Source organism: Etheostoma cragini, chromosome 5 (assembly GCF_013103735.1).
Source record: "Etheostoma cragini isolate CJK2018 chromosome 5, CSU_Ecrag_1.0, whole genome shotgun sequence".
Lineage (NCBI taxonomy): Eukaryota > Metazoa > Chordata > Actinopteri > Perciformes > Percidae > Etheostoma > Etheostoma cragini.
This window is the reverse complement of record NC_048411.1, coordinates 1,470,314-1,496,581: the sequence shown is the minus strand read 5'-3', so window position 1 is coordinate 1,496,581 and position 26,268 is coordinate 1,470,314. Positions and strand designations below refer to the sequence as shown.

At 44.4% G+C, this 26,268-nt stretch overlaps 1 protein-coding gene across 13 annotated transcripts in view; it reads left to right on the top strand.

Moving 5' to 3' along the window:
• The window catches only part of fbrsl1 (fibrosin-like 1), a 294,241-nt gene that overhangs the window by 264,800 nt on the left and 3,173 nt on the right, over positions 1 to 26,268 (top strand). For 7 of the 13 annotated variants that reach the window (XM_034870770.1, XM_034870772.1, XM_034870773.1 and 4 more), the window contains 12 exons: positions 10,762 to 11,197; positions 13,252 to 13,511; positions 15,561 to 15,811; positions 19,183 to 19,233; positions 19,394 to 19,489; positions 21,028 to 21,099; positions 21,419 to 21,448; positions 21,762 to 21,833; positions 22,530 to 22,662; positions 23,765 to 23,848; positions 25,070 to 25,153; positions 25,955 to 26,219. In XM_034870770.1, coding sequence (XP_034726661.1) covers positions 10,762 to 11,197; positions 13,252 to 13,511; positions 15,561 to 15,811; positions 19,183 to 19,233; positions 19,394 to 19,489; positions 21,028 to 21,099; positions 21,419 to 21,448; positions 21,762 to 21,833; positions 22,530 to 22,662; positions 23,765 to 23,848; positions 25,070 to 25,153; positions 25,955 to 26,219 — 1,834 coding nt within the window. Of the gene's footprint in view, positions 1 to 10,761; positions 11,198 to 13,251; positions 13,512 to 15,239; positions 15,401 to 15,560; positions 15,812 to 19,182; positions 19,234 to 19,393; positions 19,490 to 21,027; positions 21,100 to 21,418; positions 21,449 to 21,761; positions 21,834 to 22,529; positions 22,663 to 23,764; positions 23,849 to 25,069; positions 25,154 to 25,954; positions 26,220 to 26,268 lie in introns of all 13 variants that reach the window. The other 6 variants (XM_034870771.1, XM_034870780.1, XM_034870778.1 and 3 more) reach the window with 6 other exon arrangements.

Genomic DNA, 26,268 nt, shown 5'->3' with positions numbered 1-26,268 from the left:
TTCAGAAGAAACGAAAATGAACCCCATTGACAACACAGCTGTGTGCTGAACCCAACCCCTCTCAACCGTTACTGTGGTCTAGTTCACCAACTGCTTCACTATAAACCAAGGTCTTAGCTGTGAGTAGGGAGCTGATGCTTCACCAGTGAATCGGAGGCTTCCTGATTAGGGAAGAGCTTTTTGGAAGATAAGCTGCAGCCCCTGCAGTTAGCTGACCAACTTGTAAAACACAGGTTGACTCCCGTCTCTGCAGGGAAGTGCCATTGGCTAAAATGGATGAGGGGATAAAGGGAAGAATTTAGAAAGGATAACTCCAGAGCTCTCATCACATCTTCTGTCTAATCTTAATCCTCCTCCTCCAATGGAGATGTTTGCTGAGAGGAAGGCTTTTTCATTGTTTACTTGGAAGAATACATGACCAGCGTCTTATCACTACAGTCAAGCCTGAAATGTAAAGCGTGTCTTCTGTGATCACTTGCAGGTTTTCTTGTTTTTAATCCTTTATTCCAAGCTTCAGTCATTCTGGCAGTGAGAGTGGGTTTCTCCCCCCGCCGCCCTGCATTTGTTTGAAGATCCCAGATCCCCGCTATGTGCGTTTTAAGCTCATCTGTGTTGAGTGGTTCAGAGCCAATGTTGTTTGCAGATGAGGCTGTAACGCTCATTGACAAAGCCAGATGGTAGGCGATTGTGGCCAAACACGACGCTTGGATAATGTACAATCGCTGGCAAGGGGACAGTCGTCGGCCTAGATGGATATTACAAACGTTTTGGGAAGCAGTTCACACAGGCTTGTAAAGATGGGAAAATCATCGCCAGGAACAGAACGGATGTAAAAATGCTTCAGATTCCATGACGGACAAGGACATCCATGCGTGAGAAGAACGTGCCAGAGAAAGGGGAGAAAGGAGATCAACCCAGGGAATAAGATCTCAAATCAAACAGAAATATCAGCCAGTCATATAAAATATTTTCCAAGTCTATCCAGATGGGTGGTCTTCTTTAACTGTTTATTTAGTATTTCTCAGCTCCATACCTTTCCAGTGGCAGCTTATGAGCATCCATGCTTCTGTCAGTGGCTTATCATAGCCACTATGTCTAGAATTAACACTGCAGGCTTGGACTAGTACAGTATGCTTGACAGAGGGCTGGGTTTGGAGAGGTTGTGATAGAGCTCAGCTATTAGCCTTAAACTCAACACATGGTGAAAGCAGTAACCCGACACGCACCGCTGAGAAAGGGCATGTGTTTGGTTATGTATTTCACTCGGCACAAGCACTATTAATCGCCCCAGTGTTTAACACACAGGAGGTCAGACGGAGACACAGGGGCCTGCATTTTGGCCATTTCAGGGAAGGTTTAAAAAAAAAGTAAATGCACGGTGTGGTCTCCTCCAATATTCAAGCAGTCATCTGTTTGGCTGTTGTTTTTGGCTACCGGTGAATTCCCTGTGCTGGGCCCTGGTGGCGGGGCCCCTAATGGCCTCTGACTGGCAGTAATACCCCATTCAGCGGAGCATGGGCTCCAACCTCCATGGCTGTTGGGTTAGTGCTGCTGTGTTGAGGGGTGAGCAGCAGGACTGGGATTTCACTGCTGTTTGCTTTGGGAAGGAGCGAGAGGAATTGCTCCAATGCCACATGGCCCACGGAGAAGTGTGTACACAGCAGAATCGACCAGGGTTGGACTGAGATCTGCTGCTGCTATTTGCGTTTTGTTAAGTTTAGTGTTTTTACACCTGTAAAAAATCTACTTTGAATAATTAAATATATACTGGACTACTGACTTGTACAGTACTCTTTGCTTTTAAGAAGTCCATAACCTAAATTGAAGCATTTTAATGATGTGTCAATGCACTTTATTATTCATAATTATTGCCACTTGGAATTTCCAAAAATGTCTAAGCTTTTTTTTGTGTGAAATTTTTAAATATTAGGGATATAATATTTAAACATATTATTATTAATATTATATATTGTCTTCAAGCTTAGCTCAAAACTATAAGCACTGATATCTTCAAAAGATCCGTTAAAGCCTAATACTTATAAATGACGTGAGAATCATGGCTCCCTGTGTTTATGAAAAAGATCTATATACGGCTATCACTAATAATACAGGTATTGACTCATCAGCTGTTAAGTGCAGGGCAAGTGCTGAAGTGCCCCGGGCTCCTTATCAGCCCCGGCACACTGTATTAGTGTGCTGGGATGGCGTACTGACCTAATCCGGGTAGCAGGTGCCGCTGGAGCCGAGGTAGAGTGGACATGTATTTCAGGGAGGATGAGCCATCTGGGCCTTGATACTTTATGGTGCTTAAAACACACTCTCAAGTGTGACACTCCCAGCACTTACCTTTTAGCTGCACACAATAATCTAAGCACTGACTGCTAAAGGGAGAGAGGAGGCTTTCAGGAGAATTTACAGGGTTTGATGTGGTGTGGAGCCTCCGCTTCGACACGGATTCATGAAACAGTCAGACACACTTGGCGGTTTGATTTTGATTCCTCTAACTCTTTCAGTGTTGTTTTGTCATCTGCAGTCTGAAATATGTCGAGCAGAAAGAAAAGTGTGTTTGTTTTGTTTCTGTTTCTTTTTTTTTTGCTTTTGTGCCAGCCTGCCTCACTCGACACTTTTCTAGAGCCTTGTGTTGTCTTGTTTTTTTCTTCTGGTGTAGTCTGTTTCATCTCGCAAGCGATTTGGCTCGTTTCTGAGTCCAATTTCACTCCCGCTTCACCGTGCACCCCCCTCTCCTCACATTCACACATTTCCCCAAACGGACACGCCGCCTTCACACTCTAAACAAATACATTTTTTTCTCTTGCCGCAAATGGAACGCCACAGTGAAATGTGGCAACTCAAAACAGCGTGCAGGCTGTTTGTTAATGTTCCTTATCCACAATGGCTGGATGAGGTCACACCCAGATTCTCCTACCTGTGTCTGTGTGTTCTGCTGCCTGCCTGGATGTGGGCTTAGAGGAGATGGGGGCAGGCGGTGGTGGGTTTAGGTTCACGGCAGCCCCGCAGGTCAGGATCCGGGCCTTGTCTCCATTAGTTTACCTGACACAACTCCCTGCATCTCCTCTCGCCTCTGCCTTATTAACTAACCCCTCTCTCCCTCTTTCTCCCCCAGTCTGGGTCAATGGATCCCTCTTTCTCTGTCATGCTCTCTCTCTCTCTCTCTCGTATCAAGAATGATGAATAGGGTGCAGGCTAGGACAGCAAGTGTTTACGAACCTGATACACCCTCCAATTGTCACTCTTTTCCTGCCATGGAAAAAACATGGATTGGGTGAGGGAGAGCAGAGATTTCCGAGATCCGAGTGTTTGTGTGTGTGTGTGTGTGTGTGTGTGTGTGTGTGTGTATATAACAAAGCTCTGTACGAGAGCTATTCCAAACAACTCCAACTCAATCCTCTAAGTGTGTCATCAGCCTTGACATCTAAAAAGAAAACTCGTGTCTACTCTCAGCTCGTGCAAGCTCTGACTGTTGCAACAAAAAAAAAGAAGGAAAAAAAAAAGCGACTCTTCTAGCGTGTAGCCATTAGCAGCGGGAAATGGCAGCTCTAGTCTAGTCTTCAACAGCTGCTGGGTCTCCATCTGTAAGCCTAATTACCCAGCAGCACCCCAGGAGCAGCTCAGCAGCAGGATCCTCCTATGGAACAGGCATTGATTACATCAGTATGTCTATACCGGACAGTATGTTTCCCTGGGGGCCGCCAATATGTGAAACTTAAGCCCCAGCACTTTACCGCACACTGGGGTGCTATCTTTGGATAAATAGTCCACTAAGATCTTACCCTATTGCATTCACCATCCCTGTGGGGAAATGGCACTTACTCTGGAGATCATTTAGAGATAGAATTCGTTACAGAGTAGGCCAATATGAAACGGTAAATGAAAAATAGATAGTGGTCAAACAATGTTTTAGATACCATGCATGTACAGTGAATATCAGTGATGAATCAGTTATAATTGAATTGATAATCAAATGATCATCTAAGTCATTTATCAGAAAAAAACATACTGCAATTATTTGCTGCTTGTTTCTATGTTTTGCATAGTTGTAAATTGAATAACTTTGGGTTTTGGACTAAAATATGTCATCTTGGGCTCTGTGAAATACTGATTTTTCTCTAATGTTGATACAGACAACAAATGAAAAAAAGACTTAAAGATGAGCAACAAATAAATCAATATTAACAATTGTTACCTAAGCCTTAACGTTTTCAACAGTTCTGTATTGACAGAATAATCTACATGAAACATGATTCATCCCATACGCATATTCAAATGCACATGAAATGTGTTTTTGGTTTAGGAAATTTGACATAGATTGTTTTTGCTTTATTATTTGTTCCATGCAACGACATTCCTGTGACATGCCCTGATGGTACAATGAAATCTTTATAAGAACAGGATGCTTCAACATGTAAACACGACAAGAAGAAGAAATGTGGTGGTTAATTGACGATCTCGTTCTCTGGCAGTTGTTGATAAAACTGTTTCTAGCCGTTGCCGCCTATAGAATACCACCACATGAAAAGGCTAGCTGACTCAGCATTCTTTGCTGTCGGAGGGTATTATTTGACATTATGAAAATGGATGCTGCATTTGCATGAAGCATGCGAGCAGCTCCGGCAACATCTTAATCTAAACCACAGCTTGTAATACATATACCAAAAAACCCCTGTACCTGCAAAACACTTGAAGAAATGTGGTACATCGCCAAAGATGTTTGTTCTACCCCTTTCACGGAACTAAATTGCAATGGATGCTTATGTCAAAACAGTGAATGAGGTATGGTGCACGGTTAGGAGCTGTCAACCTCCAATTGTTGCTGTGCTTCTTGAGTGGGGAGTGAAAATGGAGATGGAGGACGAGGAAAAGAAAAACATGCAGGCTCTTTCAGCCCACTGTCATGCCACTTAGGATTTGTTGAAGGATTTTCACCCAGCTATTTCCCTTCCATTGAGAAGTAATCAGCACGGCACTGAAAGATAATATTATATCCACTTAGAGACATGTGGGCTTCATGCATGTTCATACATGAAATGAGGCAGGAAAGCATTGCCTTTGTTTACATTGCCGAGCTCTCACTCCCTCCATTTCTGCTTGGACTTGAAGCTTCCTGGCAAGAGCTCCCTGTCTTTTTGTCTCTTACATCTCTCGCTCTCTCTCTCTCTCTCTCTCTCTCTCTCTCTCTCTCTCTCTGTCTTTCTTCCCTACCTCTTTTCCTTCCATTCTTCATGGATTGTAAGCCAGTTGGTGGGCTAATAGAGGATGCTTTCCTGTGGGGCGCCAAAGTGATACTGTTCAGGCGTTATGCAAGCTTAAGTAAAGCTGACATGCTGCTCGAGAACTCCAGCCCACACTGAGCTCCATGGCAGCCCATGGAGAGACTCTGAAAAGGTTTTAAAGGTATGGGAGACACAGGGAGGCTGCCATTGTCCTCCCACCGCTGTGCTGTGATGTGGGAAGCAGGAGTTAAGTCCTTTATTAGAAGTGGCAGGCGTTGTCTCCAGTCACCTCGATAATTGCAGCACCACGTCCACTGCCGTAATCAGTTGAGACAGCTGCCGCTGAGGCGTTCAAGTCCATCAGGCAGGCGTGTCATGCTAATTAATGGAATGATAAGGCTAGTGCTTGCAGCATTGCACAAATAACTCCTGAAGGCTTGTCTTTTTTACAAACACAAAATTCATCCTTAAAGTTCAGATGGCCCCCTCCCTTTTCCTGTCTGTTGGATGTCTGTCCACAGCGGCCTCAGAGTAAGAATGGTCATCAGGGTCGGTGATGGGTCAGCGACAGTGAAAGGGGTCAAATTCCTGGCTGGCAGGGTGGGCCGTGTCAGAGGAGCCATTAGACTTGAGCCTTTCTGTTGAAAGTTCCAAGATGTCCACCCTTTTATTTAGGAGAGCCCGGTGGCACTGACCTCTGTTGACCCGGCTGCGTTCAGAAGAATCCGAGACTGATGGCAGTCACGGAGCACAGGAGGTCTGCAGGGGGGTGGGCCCTGATGGAGGTTCAGTGGGAGGAACAGTGAAGTGTGAGTGTAGAGGCGTCCTGCTTGTCTGCAGTACATTATAGCCAGGGGTTAATGATGGTTTAGCGTTGCTTTTGGAGCACCACTGGACCATATATGACACAAAAGGATTGGGACAGTCCACATTTGGACCTCTGTCGTTCGCTCTTTCTCGCTTTTTCCTCTCCAATTTAAACACGTGCTCCCATCCACAACACTGGCATATGTGCCACAAGAGGTGAATGGCATATGTGTCCTGCACCATATGGCTGGTGTTTGAATTGGGATCTGATATGCATGAAAAACTGATTCATCCCGCAGCTTGAGCTGCCAGCTCTCCGAAATGAACATTAGGTTCTCAATTTATGCCTGGGCTTTGACTGTAAACGTGTTAGAGCTTAACACCCATCCCCAGTCTGCTGCTATCTACTCCTTTTGTCAGCTGCGGCGAAGAGACAGAGCGAAATAATTGAAACGTGCCAGCTGTCCCCACTCTTCAGCTATCTTGGCCAGCTTTTTCCTCGTCCACTCCCCCATTAACATCTCTGAGTGATTCTGCAAAAACGTCGCCTTGGCTCCCCTTGTTACCAGCTTGGAGATGCCCGAGGCAGATTAAATAGTGTGGAAGAAAGCAAGCTATTGCAAATTTCTCCTATGTTTTTATTATTAGCACAATGATTCAACGCTGCTCAGCCCTTCTGTTCCTCTCGTACAAAATGATTTAGTTGAAATCACCCCACCTTTTTTTTTGACGGAATACCTCACAGCAATGAAGTGTTGATTGGCAAGTCTGTGGTTTCCTGCCTTCTGCCAGTATCTGTTACAGCCATCTTCCACAGTCACTCGCTCGTGAGCTAAGCCTTGGCTCTGTGCAGATTGCTTGTCTAGAGGGGTACAAAAACCAAATCATTGTGAGCTCAACCGTCAAGAGCAGCAGAATATTCTGTCAACCCAAGCCAGCGGGGGGGGGGGGTCAAGGCAGCGTGCATTCTCACATACCTCCTGCATCCTCCGTCTTTCAGCAGATATGCCGTTTTATTTGAATATCTGTCTGTTCATGTCCTTATTTTATCAGTGCCTAGACTGTTTATGCCTTGGGAAAGCCATGAAAGGAGTGAACCACAGTGTTTGCCTAGTAAATGAGAACACCCAGTGGCCTTAAGCGTCTCTTAGCCCCCGACCCCCCGTCCCAGCGAAGATTTGCATAACCTCGTATCTAAGCTGAAAAGGCTTTTTGCATACAGGTTCTGTATCACCGGCTGTTGTGTATATACTGGCATGGAGGCAGCAGTGAGCAGGTAATTTATGGAACACACTTATTTGCATTCACAGCATTAGTTTGCTGAGGGTTTTAGCTGGAGGCCAAATGGGAGTATTCCCCAGGGCCCTCGTTTATGAGGTTGTTTGGTCCATTTGCAGGTAGCTAGGTGTGTGTGTGTGTTTAAAATAAAGTGGTTAAAAACAGGCCTCAGCTACAGTTTTGCTACTCAAAGCATTTGAGAGCCAATGTGTGTGTTGCTGTCCTTCAGGGATATCCTGGTCACAGCGGGGAACCATGTTAATCTCTCCGATGATGACGCCCAGCCCATCCTAGTCCAGGCCAAGGCCAGGCCATGCCACACTGGTCCAATCCATTCACAAGCTAGGCCATCTGGCTACCTGAAGGCCACATAGGACCAGATCGGTGCCAGCTCTCCAGATGTTCCGTAGGGAAAAACAGTCACACCAGCGAAGGATATTAGAGGCAGGAACAGCTGTGTAGCGACACCGGCTTTATTCCAGATTCCCAGCTGGACACATCAGTCATGACCAGCGATTCCCAGTGGCCTGTTGTCCGTCTGCTGCCTAAGTCCCTGTTTCCCTCCTCTCTCCACCCCTCCAACCCCAACCCCGTATCACTGCACACCCAGGCACGTGTGCACAGGGCATGGCTCAATCCCCCTGAGTAAGCAGGCCCACAGGAACAACTATAAAAAGATCAATACTGGGATGAGATGTCATCTGGTGCGCAGACCTGCCAACACCCCAAAGGGAATGTCTCTGTCCCCCTGGTGCACTAACCCAGCTTAAGGGAGACATGAGGGGGCTGCCCCCCACCACCAGGCTGCCCTCCAACCTGCCTGACTCACTCGCACCATCTGCTCAGGTTTGCGGGGCAGGGCTGCTACAGGACAGCATTTGTATGGCATTTGTTTCACATGACTGCCTGTGGCTCGCCTACTCTTTCCTCAGTTGATCCATGTCCTGAGGAACAGAAGATCAAAACTATGAAGAATTTGGCAGTTTGTCGAAATGCTTGAGACTTCAGTTGACAGTTGTGCGGTTTTGCGGTGAGGGAATATTGTTTGTTGAAAAATTGTGATTTTGCTACATGTAGCCCTTAGGTGACATGTGTCAGAGAGGCATTGCTGTCTGCTTGGTATCATTGTGTATTAGTACACTCAAAATGGCTGCCACTAAAACAAAACAGAGAAAGAGCAATCTCTTAGTTAACAGTATTCACAGTAACTGAACTACCATTAATTGTTCACTACTGTTGACAATTTGCTTCTAATGAAGCTTCAGGTTAAAGGGCTATCACACAATAACGCTGCATTTCATTTGATATCAATACAATAGGAATACATCCCAGAATGCTACTTGCTTTCTTCTGAAGCAAATAAATAATTAAAAGGATTTACCCTTATGCTTTCTCCAATACATATGGTCTGATTTTTCACACCCTGTGCTGCCCCCCACTAAAATGAAGACATTGGAGCTTGTGTGTGTGTGTGTGTGTGTGTGTGTGTGTGTGTGTGTGTGTGAAAACTTTTTTGTGTGTCTGTACTTCTGCTGTGTGCATGTGTGTTAGCTTGCAGAGGGATTATTTTAATGAGGGATGGGTTGGTCGGGGCTCATACCTCCCTGCCTCCATTAGAGCCCATTAGAATCATCATTAAGATAACCCGGCGCTCACTGTGGCCCTGGCTTCCTAGCATTAGTTTAAGAACCCCCCCCCCCCCTTCTCGCTCTCTCTTTCTCTCTCTCCTAGTGGTCGTAGGGAGACTTCCTTCAGTATCACTCGCCTCTCATTGTGTCTGGGAGAACAGGTTGCCACGGCAACACTACCCAATGGCGACATGTCGACTGTGGATATTTGCTTCATCGCCTGTTTTTCTGTCTGTGCCCGTCTCTCCGTCTTTGCCTTCAGTCGTCCTTTGTCTCTCACTTGCAGCGACGGGAGCCTGATTCCAAATCCCAGACCCCTATAAATCTAGAGGTCTATACACGCCTGGACCCTGGAATTCATTTAAAAATCATGACACCTTAGCCAGCCCCACTTCTCCTATAAAACGCAAGGGGCGATGGAGGGGGGTGCTCAACAAATAAAAAAATAAAAGCTCTGCCCTGCCTTTTTATTGGTCTTTTTATGGGTGTTAGGATCCTTGAAAGATTAAGCGGGCTGTTAATATGGACTGGGTATTCCATTAGTGGGCTGCATGTCGAGTTCTCGCTGGCTTGACAGCAGCTCCCGGCTCTCCTCATTTTTTTTGTTACCGTTGAGAGTGCCTGTGGAGCTTTTTTAATTGAGGCACTAGTAAGCCTTCTGACTGAAGTACTGCTGCATCTTAGCTGTAGATTAGAGCCACTTAGAGAGCCTCATCGCCACCAGGCTGTCTTCTCTCTTCCTGTGTCTCTATCTTTCTCTATCTATCTGTGTTAACACCTTCTTTCTCTGATTGTCTATGCATGCAGTGTTTCTGTGTTTAAAACCAAATTCCACTACTAGCGTCTTTGATGAAGCTGTAGTCGTGTTTTAGCTATTTTATTTGTATAAATATAAATATAAATATATACTATACCATCTCCTCAAACGCAATTTCTTGGTGGCCCGTTTACGCTTTTCTTTTAACTCTGAGTGAAGTAGAAGATGGCCAAATGCATTTTTCTTTTTCATTAAGATTCATAAGTGCTCTTAGATTCTTTGTACGTCAAGGGGTCGAGATGCTGCATTTTCTGCCACTCAGATTTTCCTACTACAATAGCATATATAATTACAGTCATTAAATCGCAACAGCCTAAGTATGAAAAGTCGTTCAGTGGAATGCTGATTATAAAAGCGTCATGTCTGTTGAAAAGACCCCTGATGAATGGTAAGGACAAAGTGGTCGGTTTCAGAGTGCTTTGCTGTGGTTTCCCAAATCCCCTGAAAGATCAGGAAGGGAGGATGGAAAGGCGCTGTAGCAGGGAGGCCAAGATAAAGGGCCACGATCTCTCCTCACAGCACAATTGAAACATAATTATTTCATGCCAGATTGTGTGCTCAGCAAAGCCCTGAATAGGGGCCGACATTTAACTTTAATTAGCTGTGATTTATTCATACTGACTGGATCGCGGGAAGAAATTGGATCATCTGATTATAGTCAAGCATGAAAATGACCTGATTAAACACTTAATGGAACCTAGGGAGGGGAAACAGAGGAACCTTGGGCAGAAGACGTTGGGACAGCATTGAATCACAGAACAGAGAGCTTTGTTTGACTCATCATTGATCATTTATACCCTTTGACTACGCACAGTAGCAAACAGCGATCCTTGTATGTCTATTACCTGATTTAGGCTGTTATCAGATGTTTTTGAATCAAAACAGGAAATAGCTTGACATCTGAGATGGCCAATACATAATTTACAAAATTAGATGAACTGTTTTCAGAAAGGGGACTTACATATTTTATTCTTACATTTTGCTCTTCTCGTCTTCTCAGGTGTGCCGACGAATGAGAGTCCCGAGTCCAAGACTTGTAGCTCGGCCAAAGTATCTGGTCTCCAGCGCAGCCAGGAGCAGAGCATCAGCGAGGTGCCCTTCACGCCTCCCGTGCCCAGCCCCACCCCAGCCTCGGCGCCTACGGGCTCCCCGGCCCCCGCTGCAGCGGCGGCCCCCCCAGAGCCCCCTAGGTCGTGCCTCCCCACCCCGCCTCCCCTCAGTGTCAAGAGGGAGCAACAACCTCCGCCCCCTGTCCCTAGCCCTCCCCTGTTGAGGGCGCCACCCCATCCCTACCCTCACCCCCACCCTCACCCCCAGCCCCATCCGCACTTGCACCAGGAGCATCGTATTCTTCCGCCCCCACAGCACCACGCGCGGCCAGTAATCAGCCACCAGGTGCATCACCCGCTGCAGTACAGCAGCCTCCACGACATCAGGTACGTTGGTACACGCGTCCCTCAAGGTACACAATAGGAAGCATTTGTACTTTATTTAAAATGGCTGCCCAGCAAGAATTGTTGTAAACCTGCCAGCAAAAACAAGCACACACTACCAGTGCCTTCATGCTATAACTGTAACACACTGCTGCTGTGTTAACGGCATGCTCAGCAGATAAGGTATGTCTGTGTAATACTGCGTTCAGTTTGCTTTGTAAGTCAGAAACCGCGGCTGCAAAAACAGACAAAACAAGGTCCTTCCCGAGGCTATTTTGCAGAGGCAGCGTTACTTCGTCCAGCGCCCGAGAAGACTGTGATTGGTTTAAAGTAATGCAAATAAACTAGAGCACCTTTTCCTCTATCCCAGAATGCTGTGTGGACTAGAGCTGTATGGCCCGACAAGGCTTGAGCCCGACATTTTGATCGTCAGCTTTTTAGAAGGCCAAACCCGATACAGCCCGTCATTATTCAGATGTACGCACGCACACAGATCTTGTGCCTTTTGTCAAGAATGAGTCATTTATTCACACCTAACGTAGGCTATAGGACATTTTTGTGCTAATCGAAACTTGTCCGCAAATAGGACTGAATGGTCTGGGAAGGGACTGTGTGTGAGACTGATTTAGTGAGTCACAAAGAAGACAGGAGTGCTAATAAACTGAATGTTACTACAGCAGTCACTACTGTTGATGCACGGAGCAGCCATGTTGGATTTTGAGATTGGGGTACTGTGAGGCTCTCCGACTTTCCAACTGGAAAATTTGACTTCAGGGGACGTGTTTCCAACCTTGAACTTCCCAATTCCAAGTGCAAATGGAATGCGCTATTAGATCTCTAGAAATCTCACTAGGGAGGCTGAAACATTGTATCCGGGGCGTGGTGTTCACTTTCACGGTTTTATCTTTTCCTGTGACATCAGGGTGTTACATCACTGCCACTCTCTTTTAACATGTGCCTGCCAGTCTAGTGGAGACAGCACTAAAATAAACTGCAGCAATTTCCAAATTAGTGTAATGTAGTCTAATGCGTCAACATAATGTACAATTCTACACAACATTGAATGTTTTCATGTGGATATTGATTTTCCGCCACGTGTTAACTTGCATTAACCAGTCGTCAGATTGATTGTTTTTCATTAAGTAACACTTTGGAACATACAGCACATTCAACTGTCTCTCGTTTCCCCTCATCTTCTCAGCCTGCCCTTACCTTTTTTATTTACCCCTTGTGTTGGCTCCCTGTCAACCATGAAAGAAATTCTTATGTTGTCCCTATCTCAATGTTTTAAGTCGCTTTTTTAAAAGTTTCTTATTTGACGTTATTGCGTTTTTTTCGTCCCTATTTTCAAGATTTTTCATTGCTTTTTTCAACAATTTGTCACTTTTTCATAGTTTTAGGTGCTTTTTACGATGTTTATGAGGCTTTGTTTTAACCATCTTTTTTGTTGCTTTTCCCAGCGTTTTGTCGTTTTTTTGTTTTACATTACTGGCGCTTATTTTGACGTCCCATATGTTGTGATATGTATATATATATATTTTTAAACGGTGTCCAATTTGACCCAAAGACAACATGAGAGTTAAAATTTCAGTTCTTTTGAAAAATCATTCCTAATGTTGTCAAAGCAACATGTCAAAGATATTCTCAGTATAGCTGAACTAATACTGAACTAAAAACAAAGCAAGTGAACGCACATATAAACGTTATAACGGCTTAAATATATCTATGTATAATGTATCATACTGTTGGGATTAGAGTGAACGCTGTAAATGATTAAAATAGAGTATGTGTTTGGGCACCTGGGTAGCTCACCTGGTAGAGCTGGCACCCCTACAATAGAGGTTTAGTCCTCGTCGCAACTGCCGCGGGTTTGACTCCGACCTGTGGCTCTTTGCTGAATATCATTCCCCCTCTCTCTCTCTCTCTCTCTCTCTCTCTCTCAACTCCCCTTTCAGAAAAAAAAAAGTCTAAAATGCCCCAAAAAAACAGTCTGTGTTCGTTTGCATTAATAAACTATAATTCCTTTTTTTCCCCTTTGTCTCCCATTAACTCTTCAGCCACCGCAGCAGTCCATTGGGTCTTCCCAAACAGCACTTGTCCCCATCCCCTCACCACCACGTCAGCGGGCTCCCATCCTCAGCCCCCGCCTTGCCTCTGTCCATATCCAATCTCTCTACCTCGCACTATTCCTCCCTACGGAGCCCGGCCCATCGCCATCCGGCCATGTTTGCAACCCCAGCCACACTGCCGCCACCACCGACCTTACCGACCAACAGTTTAGTGGTGCCCGGGCACCCCGCCGGCACCCCCTACCCAGGTAAAGCCGCGCATCTCACATGGTCACCGCAGACACAAACTCTGAGGAAACATGGTAGCTTTAGGAGGACCAACAGTGGCTTTTGGCTTTTTTATGTCATTAGATTAGACTACATACTGTGCAGCTCTACGGTATTAATGTAACAATTACAGATCTAAGAAAATATTTCTGCATGCAGTACCAATGCATACTAACTTGAGAACTAGTCTTCAACATGTAATAATTAGCAAAATATGTATTATATGATTTTGAAGTGTTCACATATAATTTGCTGATCTGGTAAGTGCCCATTTATTAAATTTCTTTAGATATTTATCCTTTGACACTGCACAGTACAGTACATTTTTTATATCTCTAATGATGTCATAGGTCATTTTTTCATTGTTTATTTCCTCCTTTACTGATTTTCCACATGGGGCTGGAAAGGCTGTTACTCTGGCATACCTAATTGTTAAAAGGAAAACATATTTTACAAAAGGCCTTGTTTTGTGATGAAAAGATTGCTTTGGATCAGTTTCAAGAGTCAATAAGTGAATAATACATGATAATTTTGCATCAATCTCAAAAGTACTGTATGTAGCCCGTGACATATTAACATGTAGACATACAGTAATCCAGGTAAAGAGCTCTTTCCCCCATAAAAGCATATTCCTTTATTGTTCTGACTGTAAATAACAGCAAAGCAATCAAGTTGGTGAAGCGGCCCCAGATACTTCAAATAACCTAATTTGAAAAATGTCCAAAGGGTCTCACAAGCTAGTCTCCGGTGTGCAACACAGGGTGGACATACTGTACATCTGATTTCACAAAAAAAGAAAAAGTAAAACTCTTATTTTCACTGGTGGATAACATCATACTTTAATTTCTAAGATGGATCGTCTTTATTGTAGCTTAGTAATTTTAGAAGAGTGATGAGGTGACCGTAGAAAGGCTTGGATACTACACTGGAAAATGTCAGCTATCAACTGGACAATCATCACAGCTGGAGACATCTTTGGTGTACTGAAAGCAACACTTTTAATAGTCATGTGTTGAAAAATGGTGCACTCGGTCAGCAATCTGATGCAACCTCAACCACCACAATAATGTGTTCCCCGGCCAACAATGTGTCATTTGTAACGATTTGACAATATTTTCAACGATTTCACCAGAACAAGTACTGCAATGGAAGGGGAACAAATGTCTCCAGTGATGATGGGTGTCTCCAAAATATGTAATAAATACAGTGGTGCTCATACGTTTATGAAGCCATGCTAAAGTTGACAAAAAGAGGAAACAAAAAAAAAAAAATCATCTTTTGGAAATTGATCTTAATTTTTTATTCCAAAGGCCAAGAGAACTTTATCAGGATGCATAGTATCTTGATCCATGAAATAATTGGCCTTTAATAATAAAAATGTTTCTGCTTCTATGGGAATTTAACATAGGGGTGTGTACACTTATGCCCCCTGTATTTTAAAGAAGAACATTTATTTATTTAAGATACAGTATGCATTCACAAAGATAATTGGTCTCCATAATTGTTGGATTTTTACTAATGTTTTTAATTAAGGCATTAAGATAATTTCTAAAAGATGATTTCTTTTATTCCTCTTTTTAGTCAACTTTAGCATGGGTTCATAAACGTATGAGCACAACTGTATGCCAGTTGTGCATTAACTTTCTAATAGAGGGCAAGAGTGTGTGTGTTTTCTGCTGGGATGACTCTTGGTTCTTTCTTGTCTTTAGATACCAGCCTGTTGATATCATTCAACCAACCAATCATGTATTGCCAGCCTCATTCGGGGATTCTGATTGGCACATTGTCACAGGCAACTCTCTTACCACCACCAATGAGTCCCCACGTAGAAAACCCTCACAGCATGAGCTGGAGAAACAGAGAATGCCAGGTGACTATTTTCTCTTCTCTTCTACCCTTGTTGTGAAGACTGACTGGGCGCCCGTGCCTTTTTTTTCTTGTGTCCCCCACTTCCCTCTCCCTGCCCCCCTTTTGTTTTCTTCTTTTTTTGCTTTTTTTTGTTTGGTTTTCCTCGCTCTCCTTTCTTACAGAGCATGACCTCCTGAGGCAGGAGCTGAACAACCGCTTCCTGGTTCAGAGTTCAGAGCGGGGCCGGGGGCCGTCCGCCTCACCGCTGGCCCCCGTGTCGCTCCTGAGGGCCGAGTTTCACCAACACCAGCACATGCACCAGCACCAACACACCCACCAGCACACCTTCACGCCCTTCCCCGCCAGTCTGCCCCCGGCCGCCATCCTCACCCCGCCCACCGCACCCCCCATGGTGCGTACCCAAGCCAGAAATGTGAGGATAAGTAAAACAAAATTTAAAAAATAAATTAAGAAAAGCTCCAGTAACTTCCCACCCACCCACCTGTCACCCCTCCCAATCTTCTCTTCAATTAAGTCCTTCCCTTTTTTTTTACTCCAAAATTCACCAAATATAAGTCCCGTAGCTATAGGAACCCGTCCCTCCGATAAATATGATACAGATTCTGTTTGAATTTTGCTCTTTGATTTCTGCATACTGTCCTGCCGCTAAAGTCTGAGAGCTAATGAGAAGCTGGGAGCAACACATCTGTTCCACTCTAATAAGGACAAATGCTGGCTGCCACCTCCCTGCCACACACACACACACACACACACACACACACACACAGACACACTAGCATGTCTTCTAGTTCATCCACAATCATGCCAGTTGCTGCTCAGGTTGGTCAAACCAGACCAAGAACATGTACATTTAATGCTTTGCAACTTCTTCATTCATAGTGGAATTTAATATATAAACTGTACATTCACACTATGCATCACGTTTCATAAAGGCCATTTTCTGACTCATGGAAAGTTACAGGCCAATATTACCAATTTTCATTTAAAGTATTCACCATTTTTTAAACTTTGACATAGATTTTACTGTTCAGTGCTGAGGATCAAAATTGTCTGAAGGCAGCCTTTTCAATTGTTTGCAGATGAATGTGTTTTAGAAGTTTCATTTTTGCCTGTTCACAAGGGGCAACAAAGGCCGGACGTGTGTGTGTGTGTGTGTGTGCGTGCGTGCGTGCGTGCGTGTGTGTGTGTGGGCGCCTGTGCATGGGCGTGGGCACATAGCTCAAAGGCAACCAGTCGGTTAAATGACCTCATTGCGGATGAAGGAGGGATGACATCACTGCAAAACTGTTCTGATAATGTTTGTAATTGCTTCCGTGGGGGGGGCTCTCAGATTAGTACAGAGGGAAAAAGGTTATGACTATTCATCCATCATTTCAAATGCACAGCAATCTCTGACAGTGGGTTTTCAGACGAGGCCTCCTTTTGTCGCTTTTTGGCATTAGTCTAATAGATGTAATCCATCATGTCATGACCTCTGATTAAGAGCCTGTGGTCCCATTAAGGCCCGCTGCAAGATTCCCCCCATCCTGTTTATTAGAAATCAAAGCTCTGGTATTTACGGCACAGTCACAGATAAGTATAGAGACCGTTTAGACCGTTCTTCGGCCAGCACGCATGCCTTTATCTGCTCTGCTGTTCATTCCTGACATGGAAGGAATTATAGACACTACACACTCGTCTTTTTGAAGATGAAAGAGGTGATTTTCCTCATCTCGCTAATGCTGGCATAATGTAGCAGTTGATGTACATACCTCCCCCATCTCTTGTTGTGTTGTAACGATGGGATTTGAGACTGCCATTAACGTCCTCTACTGTTTCTTCCCCCTTTTAATTTAAACTGTGTTGTTGTTTAACTTCTGCCTTCCTCCCCTCGGTAACAGGGCTGTTTTCCTTCTCTTTGGTTCTTGCTTAGAGAGGCAGGAGTAATGATGATGTTGTGGTTGGTTTTACTGTACTGTCATGAAAAGGCAAAAGTATGGCCCTGTTGTGCATTCTTTCTCTCTCTCTCTCTCTCTCTCTCTCTCTCTCTCTCTCTCTCTCTCTCTCTCTGTCTCTCTCTCTGTCTCTTTTATTTTCTCCTGCTCTCAAGACGCCCCATGTCATTTCAACTATGTAACAGTCCTTGGCTAATGGCTGTAATTAATGAAATTAGGAAGCTTCTGTTTTTGTTTTTTGTTCAATGCCCTTAAGCAGCTGGCTTGCCAAATGGCCCCCTATGCTCCTGCCATGTCTTTGGACAAGGAATATCCTTAATTGTAATAAGATGAAATATTAAACTTTAATTAGTCAAAGCTGTTTACTATAAAACTGTGACAGACAATACAATTTTAACGGCAAGAGTTTGTTTATTTTCTTTTTTTTTTTTGTTCTTACTAGGCCGTAAAACGGCCAAAATCCCTCTCTCAGTGGCAGACGTTAGACAGGTCGCGCTTTCAAAATGCAGAGGAGCTGTTTAAAAAGCTCTAAAGCTGGCTCGCCGATTCCTCTCAGCAGGCTGTCTGTTTTTGATTTGGACCCATTAGCGGCCACGAACGGAGCCGCCGCCAACACCAGCGCCGCCATTTTGTGTGCAGATGTTTCTGCTGCCTTGCTTCACCAGAGGGCCCCTGACCCAAACCCTCCATCTCCACCAGCCGTTTATCCAACCCTTCACCCACTCCCTCCCTTCAACCACCCGTGTCGCTTTACACACAGAAACACTGATTCATTCCCATACGTTTTCCTGTTTTATGTAAACCCCAAAACGGCTGCGCCTGCCAAGAGAGCTTTGGGAAAACACTCGCAAAAAGTACCTGCAAATGGTTTGTGTATTTGCGGCGTAGGAATAAGTTACTGTCACTTGTAATTAGCCTGTTTCAAAATAGAGAGACAGTATTGGCTTGCGAACAGACATACAAAGTCCCCATTCATACATAGGGCCACATTCTCCCCCTCCCTCCCTCCCTCCCTCCCTCCCTCCTCAGCTTACTGAATAGATTTCCATGTGTTCAGGACATGATCAAAAACGACGTTGTTTTTAAACGGCAAATTCCAATTGGGATTATTCTGTTAGGTATAAACTCTGCCACAGAAACACAGACACAGTTTCCTCACATCAATTCAGCATATCAGTTTCATGCTGACCTGTCCTGAGTTAGCTCCTAACCATTGCTAATGTCATCTACTCGATTCTGTTTCCATCATCAAAAGGTTTTATATATTCTTTCCATGATTTAATGTACAGATAATTGGCAAGGGGGGGTTTTTAGGACTAAATTTTGATTTTGAAATCTGACACCCAGAACAAGCTGTATGTGTCCACATACTCCCATCTATACCATCGGGGCTTGTTGTAGGAGGAAAAAGAAAGCCATAGCAGTCAAATGCAATTAGATTTACATTTCTATAAAAACAAGTGGTCTGGTTTTAAAAATGGTCTGATTCTCTTAGCTGGGCCTCCACGCCCAACTTCTGGATGCTCAATTGGAAAATCGTGCAGGCTGTCTTCATCTTGGCAGCGTGCTAAAGCGCTCGTGTTGTTAGTCATTTATCTGCCTATCTGACCATGCAGTTTAAGTAAACCCATGACCGATGCAAGCCAGCTGCTTAACCCAAGGGCTTATTATTCTGGATCAACACCCTGCTTATGAACAGTAACAGATGTTAATCATGTGTTTTGCTTTTGTGATGTAAAAATAATAAGACATTATTATTATTATTAAAGAAGGCTTCTTCGTGAAGGATTTTGGCAAAATCAGTAGATCATTTTGTTTCCTAATTCTTTTCTTTTCCTATTTCTTCCAGTTTGACAAATACAGCCCCAAACTGGACAACCCATTCATCAGACACTCAAACGTGAGTTTCTTTTTGTTGTTCTAATTTAGTTATTTGCATTTGGCAAATCAAATATTTGGCATATTTGAATGTTGCCGTGAGAGCATTTATTGTGGCTGTGGTTTCTGTGTGTGCACACGCCTGAGTCCTGTACGTATCTCTGTATGTTTTCTCTCCCCAGTTCTTCCCTTCCTATCCCCCCACCATGCCAGGCATGCCCCCGCTGCTCCCACACTCAGGACCCTTCAGCTCGCTGCAAGGAGCCTTCCAGCCCAAGGTCAGCCCCACATCCCCACCCTCCACCCACCACCTCACAACAAGAAGGAAGCATGAGTTCAATAGAAATCACACAAGCTTGTACACAATTGAAATCTCCAAAAGTTTCAAATTAATTAAATCATTTTAAATGTTGGCATGCTTTGACTTTTTTAGACTTCATAAAATGACACGCAGTAGTCTGTTTAAATGCACTCCTGTATGCAAAGAGTCCCAGACTTTGCATGGGGCAAAATGGCTACACACCCTCACCATCACTATAGCAACTAATATAGTAACCAGAGACACGGTGCTGTAGTTTTTGGTTGGATGGCAAAACTGCATGTGCAAATGAGCACTATATGTGTGTCATAAAAATATTTTAATGATAAATACAGTATATAAAAAGTAAAAGAAAGTCTAGGTTACACACTACACTTACATTAGATATTTTACCACAAACAATTCTTCTGCTGTCTGTTTTGGGTGAACAAAAAGATCAGCAGAGCTCTGAACACCGACGATGTGAGACAGGATGCTAATAAACCTCACCTGGTCTCATTTAAAATCCATAAATCCCTCTATAATACTCTGTCGGACTTGACTGGACCTGAACCCGGGTCAGACCAGAGAAAGCAATGTCTGTCTGTTTTAGGGGAGCAAAGAAGAGAAGATGCAGGGGCCGGGAGGATGCCAAGGATGGGAAGGAGTGGGAGGGTGGGAGTCTGTCTGGCAGATGCCCAGCGGCTGTGACCCGGTGTAAGCCACCAATCAAAGCTGGCCTAAATCCGCTGGCCCTGTTCCCAGGGGGCTCTGTCATGGAGGGGCCCTTTTTGTCCAAGGCCCCTCCAGATGGTTAAAGGAACAGTCTTATGCGTCCAAAGCCCCTGCTAAGTATTCTTGGAGAGAAGACTTGTTTTTTTTTGGGAGTGGCGTGTGGGGGGGGGGGGGGGGGGGGGGGGGGGGGGGGGGGGGGACTGGTGACCTAGGTCACCCTGCAGGATCTCCCTATCCCTGATGTAGCAATGGATTAATAAGGCTGATCAAGGCACTTGAGCTCCGAAGACTTAGAGAGGAGCTGGGGGGGTATCAGAGATGTGTTGCTCTGGCAGGGCTCAGCGCCTGCAGCATCATCGCAGTTTTATCTACTGACGTCAGCCGTACAGTAGCAGCCAATGAGGATTAGGGAGCTATCATGCTACTGACGGAGGACGTAAGGTTTGAGTGATGCTGTTTTCACTAGCTCGAGGAGTTCAACTACTGTATGATTGGATTGTCTGAGAGGACATTGAGATAATGGCTGTGAAACCTGGGATTACAAAAGTTATTTTTATGTATTGTCGAAATTACAATTAAAGAAAGCTATTTCTTTTTATGTTTGTAAGGTACTCTTATAAAGCATTCTGCCTTTTATGTAGATCCCATTTTGAGAATCCTCACATGCAGTCAAAATGTCCGCCAGAGTATACTACCTAGTACAGCTTATCCTGGCAAGGAACTACCGTAGATGTGGTAATCACCATGTATCTCTTTCCCTTTGTCTCTCCTTCTATTTGTCAGGCGTCTAATCCCATTGACGTTGCGGGACGTCCTGGAGCAGTACCTCACACACTCCTACAGAAGGATCCACGGGTAAGCATCCCAGCCAGTCTGCTCTCCCTGTGCGTCTTCTGGTGAAAGTCACACACGTACAGTATGTGTCTCAGAGACATGTGAATGCATGCAGTTGCATTATCATCTTTTTGAGACGAGGCATTTCTCCCCGTGCATCTCTGTGGACACATTTTTATACAATGTGTCTGAAAGTAAAAACATGCCTTTTTTTTAGAAGGAAAGTCCCAGTGTGAAATGAGCCTCCAAACACTCTTGATTTTTCAGCCTGCAAACTGCACATTTTGGCTCTTTCTCTGTGTTGTTGATGATAATGATGACTGTCCGTTTGTCCAAACAGATAACAGATCCATTCAGGACATCTGTTAGGGTAAGTGGTTGCCTTGTCCATCTTTTGTTAAATGTGTCATCTCTCTGGCCAGGCCACAAAGTCTAAAACTGCAAATTCTTCAACAACTCTTGATCAAGGAAATTCAGGGTTTTGGCTGTATTTAAGGATAGCTTTGAGGTCTCTATTGGGCTAAAGTCAGGGTTAGATTCTTTTCTCAATCCGTTGCCTGGTTGAAAAATTCGGACGAGTTCCCACTTTGTAGTTTGGCCAGAAAATCTCAATGCCAGAATTCATTTTTAGCTCCCTATATCAAAGCCAGCAGGCTAACCCCAGTTTCTCTCTAAATTTTTAGAAACCTGGCAAGTGGTGCGCAGTGCATGTCCAGATCGCATGGCAGATCTACCACCACCAGCAGAAAATGAAGGTGCGTGAGATGGATAACGATGTCTTTCAGGAATCTTGCTGTCATGTAAAACCAGATACAGTATATTGGTAAAGGAATAAGTCATAGTTGGGACTTTAGCTGTAAAATAATCTATACTGGAGTCAGAACGACCATCTGGGTGGGAAAATGTGGCAGATGACAAAAAAAAAGGTTTTTTCTCTGACACAGTCTCAAAAATTAAGTAAGGAGGGTACAAGTAAAGGCTCTGTGCATGGCTCACTCCACCTAAAGAAAAAGATCCAGATCATAAACCATCACATTCATAGCACTCAGTGACAGAATTAGTAGTTGAATAGTTTTTATTGAAGATTTGAACACAGACAAAAAATGCTTGTGTGGAAAAACTCAGTGACAGTGGATGGTGTGGCCTTGCCATGGAGATCCTCTGCTAATGCCTCTGGCCGGGTGGTGTCAGTCCGTCTTGGGCTTTGAACCCCCGTTTCCAAAGATTTAGTGTCCCTAATCAGCTTATATATATTTGTTATAACACAGTTGGCCAGAATTGGAGACATGGAGCCATTGTTGATGTATCGGTCTTCCTCTGATCTCTCACCCAGAGTAGCCGAGGATAAATCCCCCTCACTCTAGTTGTTGGAAATGTTTGGTACTGTTGTCTACCGACCTAATTTTCTCCGTCTGTCTCCCTCTCCTTTTCTCTGCCTCTCCCGACTATAGCAAATGCAGCTGGATCCTCACAAACTAGACATGAATGGGAAGCTGGACCTGTTCAGTAGACCCCAAGCTCCAGGAGTGTTCCCAGGGTTTCCGTACACTCATGAACTGGCACGACCTCTCTTCTCCTCCACAGGTCAGTAGCGTGTCCCAGCACCCATTGCACCTTCCAAGACAAATTATTCTAAATACTCAAATTATCCTGTTCTCAAAGCCTTCCAATGGCTTTTTTTGTCTTTATGCAAATGAGCATTTACAGCGGCATGTCGAAATTTTCCCTTCGCCACTCTGATGAAATGCATCAGTTTTTTTTTCTCTCCTCTAATGTAATGCTCACTTAATTATAGTGCTTTTGTAGCAATGTTTTGCCAGGAAAGGGAGTCAGATATGTCTATGAATATGGATGACTCTCGCTTAGGTAATTGACTGATTTTTCCCTGCGTTGGAGGGCAACAGAGAGGCGAACGGCCTTTGACTGGTAATTATGCAGTGGTGTGTCAGAGGCACTGCTGTAATTGGTTCTTTCATTAAGAATTCATGGAATATGAGTGATGGTAACAGTGTTTTGTGTAAAGAGGCCAGCTTGTTGCACAGTCAGGAACTGACCTCAATAAGCAACTATAGACAAATATCATCGGCTAATTTGCTCAATGGCATTACTCAGCCATCTTTAAATCCCTCTAGTGACATATATTATATAGATATTCAACAACTCTGTGATGCAGTTGCAAAAACACTATCACGTTTGAACTTTTAGGCTACATTTATGTACATTGCTACAATTTGTTTTTATGCGACATTTCGAGCCAAAACTAGTTTAAAACATAAACTGCCTATCTAATGACCATTCACCTATACCGGGCATGTGCGTGCCGATGTAAACAGGAAGCAGCGTGTATACTCCACCCGGTTGGTGTTGCCATGGTAGTAGCTTTTAGTTGCAGAAAAGACTAGAGCAGTGGTGAAAATAAGACCAGAGACGTAGAACTGTTTCTGACAGAAACACAGACTGGCAGTCTGTCCGATGTTACTCTGCAGTTGAAAATCAGGGATGTATCAATTAAAAATATAGAAAGAAAAAGAAAGACAATGGATTTATTATTTAGTATGTTAGGATGTTTGTTTATGTGTGCACCATTCACCAAGACAATGTGGTATCAAATTATAGCAGTTGTCCTAAAGAATATAACCGCTTTATTGGATAAAATTAATAGTAATATCCCTCTCGTCTCTGATAGGCTCCGGCCACCACGCTCCCTCTCCGTACGGCCATGTCCCCCACCCCAGCGGCTTCCTGCCTCCTAGCCATTTGGCAGGTAAGTGTAAGTAACCCCATGTTCAAACTTTTTTTATACATTTATCTTTCTCTCCGTTTCTCTCTCTCTCTCGCTCTTTCTCTTTTACACTCGTGTGTTAACACATTAGCCTTTAGGGTGTAATTTGAACCCTATATACTGTGTATTTTGATCTCAGGTTCATTTTAAGGGCAAAACGGAGTTCAGTTGGTTAATGTAGTCAGGCGGTTGCAGCAGTTCTTGAACAAACTTAAAGTGCATAGTAATGTGGAGTGTAGCCATCATAAAAACAGACAGTATGATTCACAACCCAGCCTTAAATAATTATGTCTGGGTTTATTAAAAAGACTTAGTCTAGTATTCAGACTCCTTCTTTGTTTGGACAAACTTTACGCAGTGCAACAGCATATATGTCACTATTTTCTGTATGCTTGCAAAGTATTTCATAGGCATGAATAGGATGTATTTTTATGCATTATTTATAGTCCACCATTCTCTCAGACAAACTGTTTTGGTTCAGAGTGGCAAGTTGATTCATGAAATAAGCTCTTGAGTCAATCCATTTTGTGCTTATGAATACATGGTGCACTGAGGAGGAAGATTTAGCGAACCAAATTTTCCTGTCCAGGGAATTCATTTGTAAGGAGATTTCTTTATTGTTGTCTTTTTCTAATACATTTACAAGCCCCAGAGCTGAAAATCCTTAAACCCTAATCTGTCGATAAGTCGTGCATTTCCTGATGGATTTTTTGCTGAATTAAAATGGGGCTGCAAATTATCAATTGATGAATGTTGTTCACTGACTTCTCAGGGTAAATGTTTGTGTTACTCCTATAAATCTGGAGGCTCTGGTCTGCGCCAGTGGAGCCCATCAGACACCGACTCTCCAATTAAATCATTGTGGTCTCTCTAGCCTAATTTGTACAGCTTCTAATTCCCCTGTCCTTCCACTATTGTCTAATTTAAGCCCAGCTCTAACAACTCTAAAGTAATTTCCCCATGCAGCAGTGTTCTTCCACCCCAGCAGGGTCAGGGACACTCCACTCCAGTTAGTGACAGTGAATCCAGCATCCAGACGAACTGGATACTGCAGGATTAGCAGGCATAGAACTAGTGTGGCAGCGCTAAAAAAAAAAAAAAAAAACACAGCTCGCTTGTAAGAGAAAAGCCGAGTGGACCGGGTTGGTGTTGGGGTGTGCACCGCTAGCCAGCCCCCCCTTTTGCTAATCCCTGTTTGGCATTTTACAGATCCTTTCAGTCGCTCCAGTTCCTATGGCGGCCTCGGCAACCTTTCAAGCAGTGCCTTCGGAGGATTAGGCAACCCCTCGCTTGGTAAGCGCTGGCCCCCTCTCCTCCTCCACCGCTCACCCTTTCAATCTGGCCCCTGTGGCCGGTAGCAGAACAGAGCAGGACAGCGTTAGACCACAGGGAGAGCCAGGAGGGGAGGCAAAAAAAATCAAGACACTTAGCTCTAGTTTCTGTGTCAAAACAGCCCTAGTCCAGGGAAGCCCAACAAGGCAGGCCACCACGGCAACCCTCCTCACTGCCTCCACTTCACCCACCAACCACCAGCCTGGCTTTAATCTGGCTGCGTTGCTGCCAACAGGCACTCTTAGGTCCGCTGTTTGGTGGCAATTCATCTATTAATTATCTGACAAGCCCCTTCTGCATCACCATGGAGGCCCCCCCACCCCCACCCTCGCCACCTTTTCTCTATGGCTTTTCTCTCTTTCTCTTCATCCCTTCTATCTTTTTGTGCCAAATCGGTCACCCTGTTGTGAAAATGGATGTGATTGGAATAGACATGCTGTGGAATGCTAAGGTCTCCCTTGGCTTTTCCCAGACCTCAACTCCAGAGGGCAAGTGAGACTCCCCTGTTCATCCAGTGCAACAAAAAAGAGAGGGGGGAAAAGTCCTTTAGTCCAAAAGCAAATGAGTGGATTTTTTTTATCGCTGGTGGGTGGAACCATTAACCTCTATCTCTTTCAAACAGCTTCACTGAGAAAACCTCCAGAGACAAAGACAAAAGCAGCTTTTTGTTGTTGAGTCTTTCTCATCTTATGTGTCCTCAAGAAGGTTTTGTGCCCAATTAACTTACAGCAGGTCCCACGCCTGTCTCCCCCTTCCCTGCAGGGTCCAACAGCATGTTTGGCACCAAGGAGGGGCCAGGAGGACTGCCCTCGTTTGGCAGCCCACACCACGACACCTGGAACAGACTTCGACGCACCCCGCCATCTTTCCCCACCCCGCCACAGTGGCCCAAAACCGGAGACGTCGAGAGAAGCAGCTCAGCCAACAGCCACGAGAGAGAGCGAGAGAGAGAAAGGGAAAGAGAACGGGAGAGGGAAAGAGAGAAAAGAGACTCGTCCCTCGGTAAAGAAGAGAAGGATAAAGACAGGTGAGTTGCTTTTCATGTACTTTTGGGGTGTTATTTTGATGATATTAGT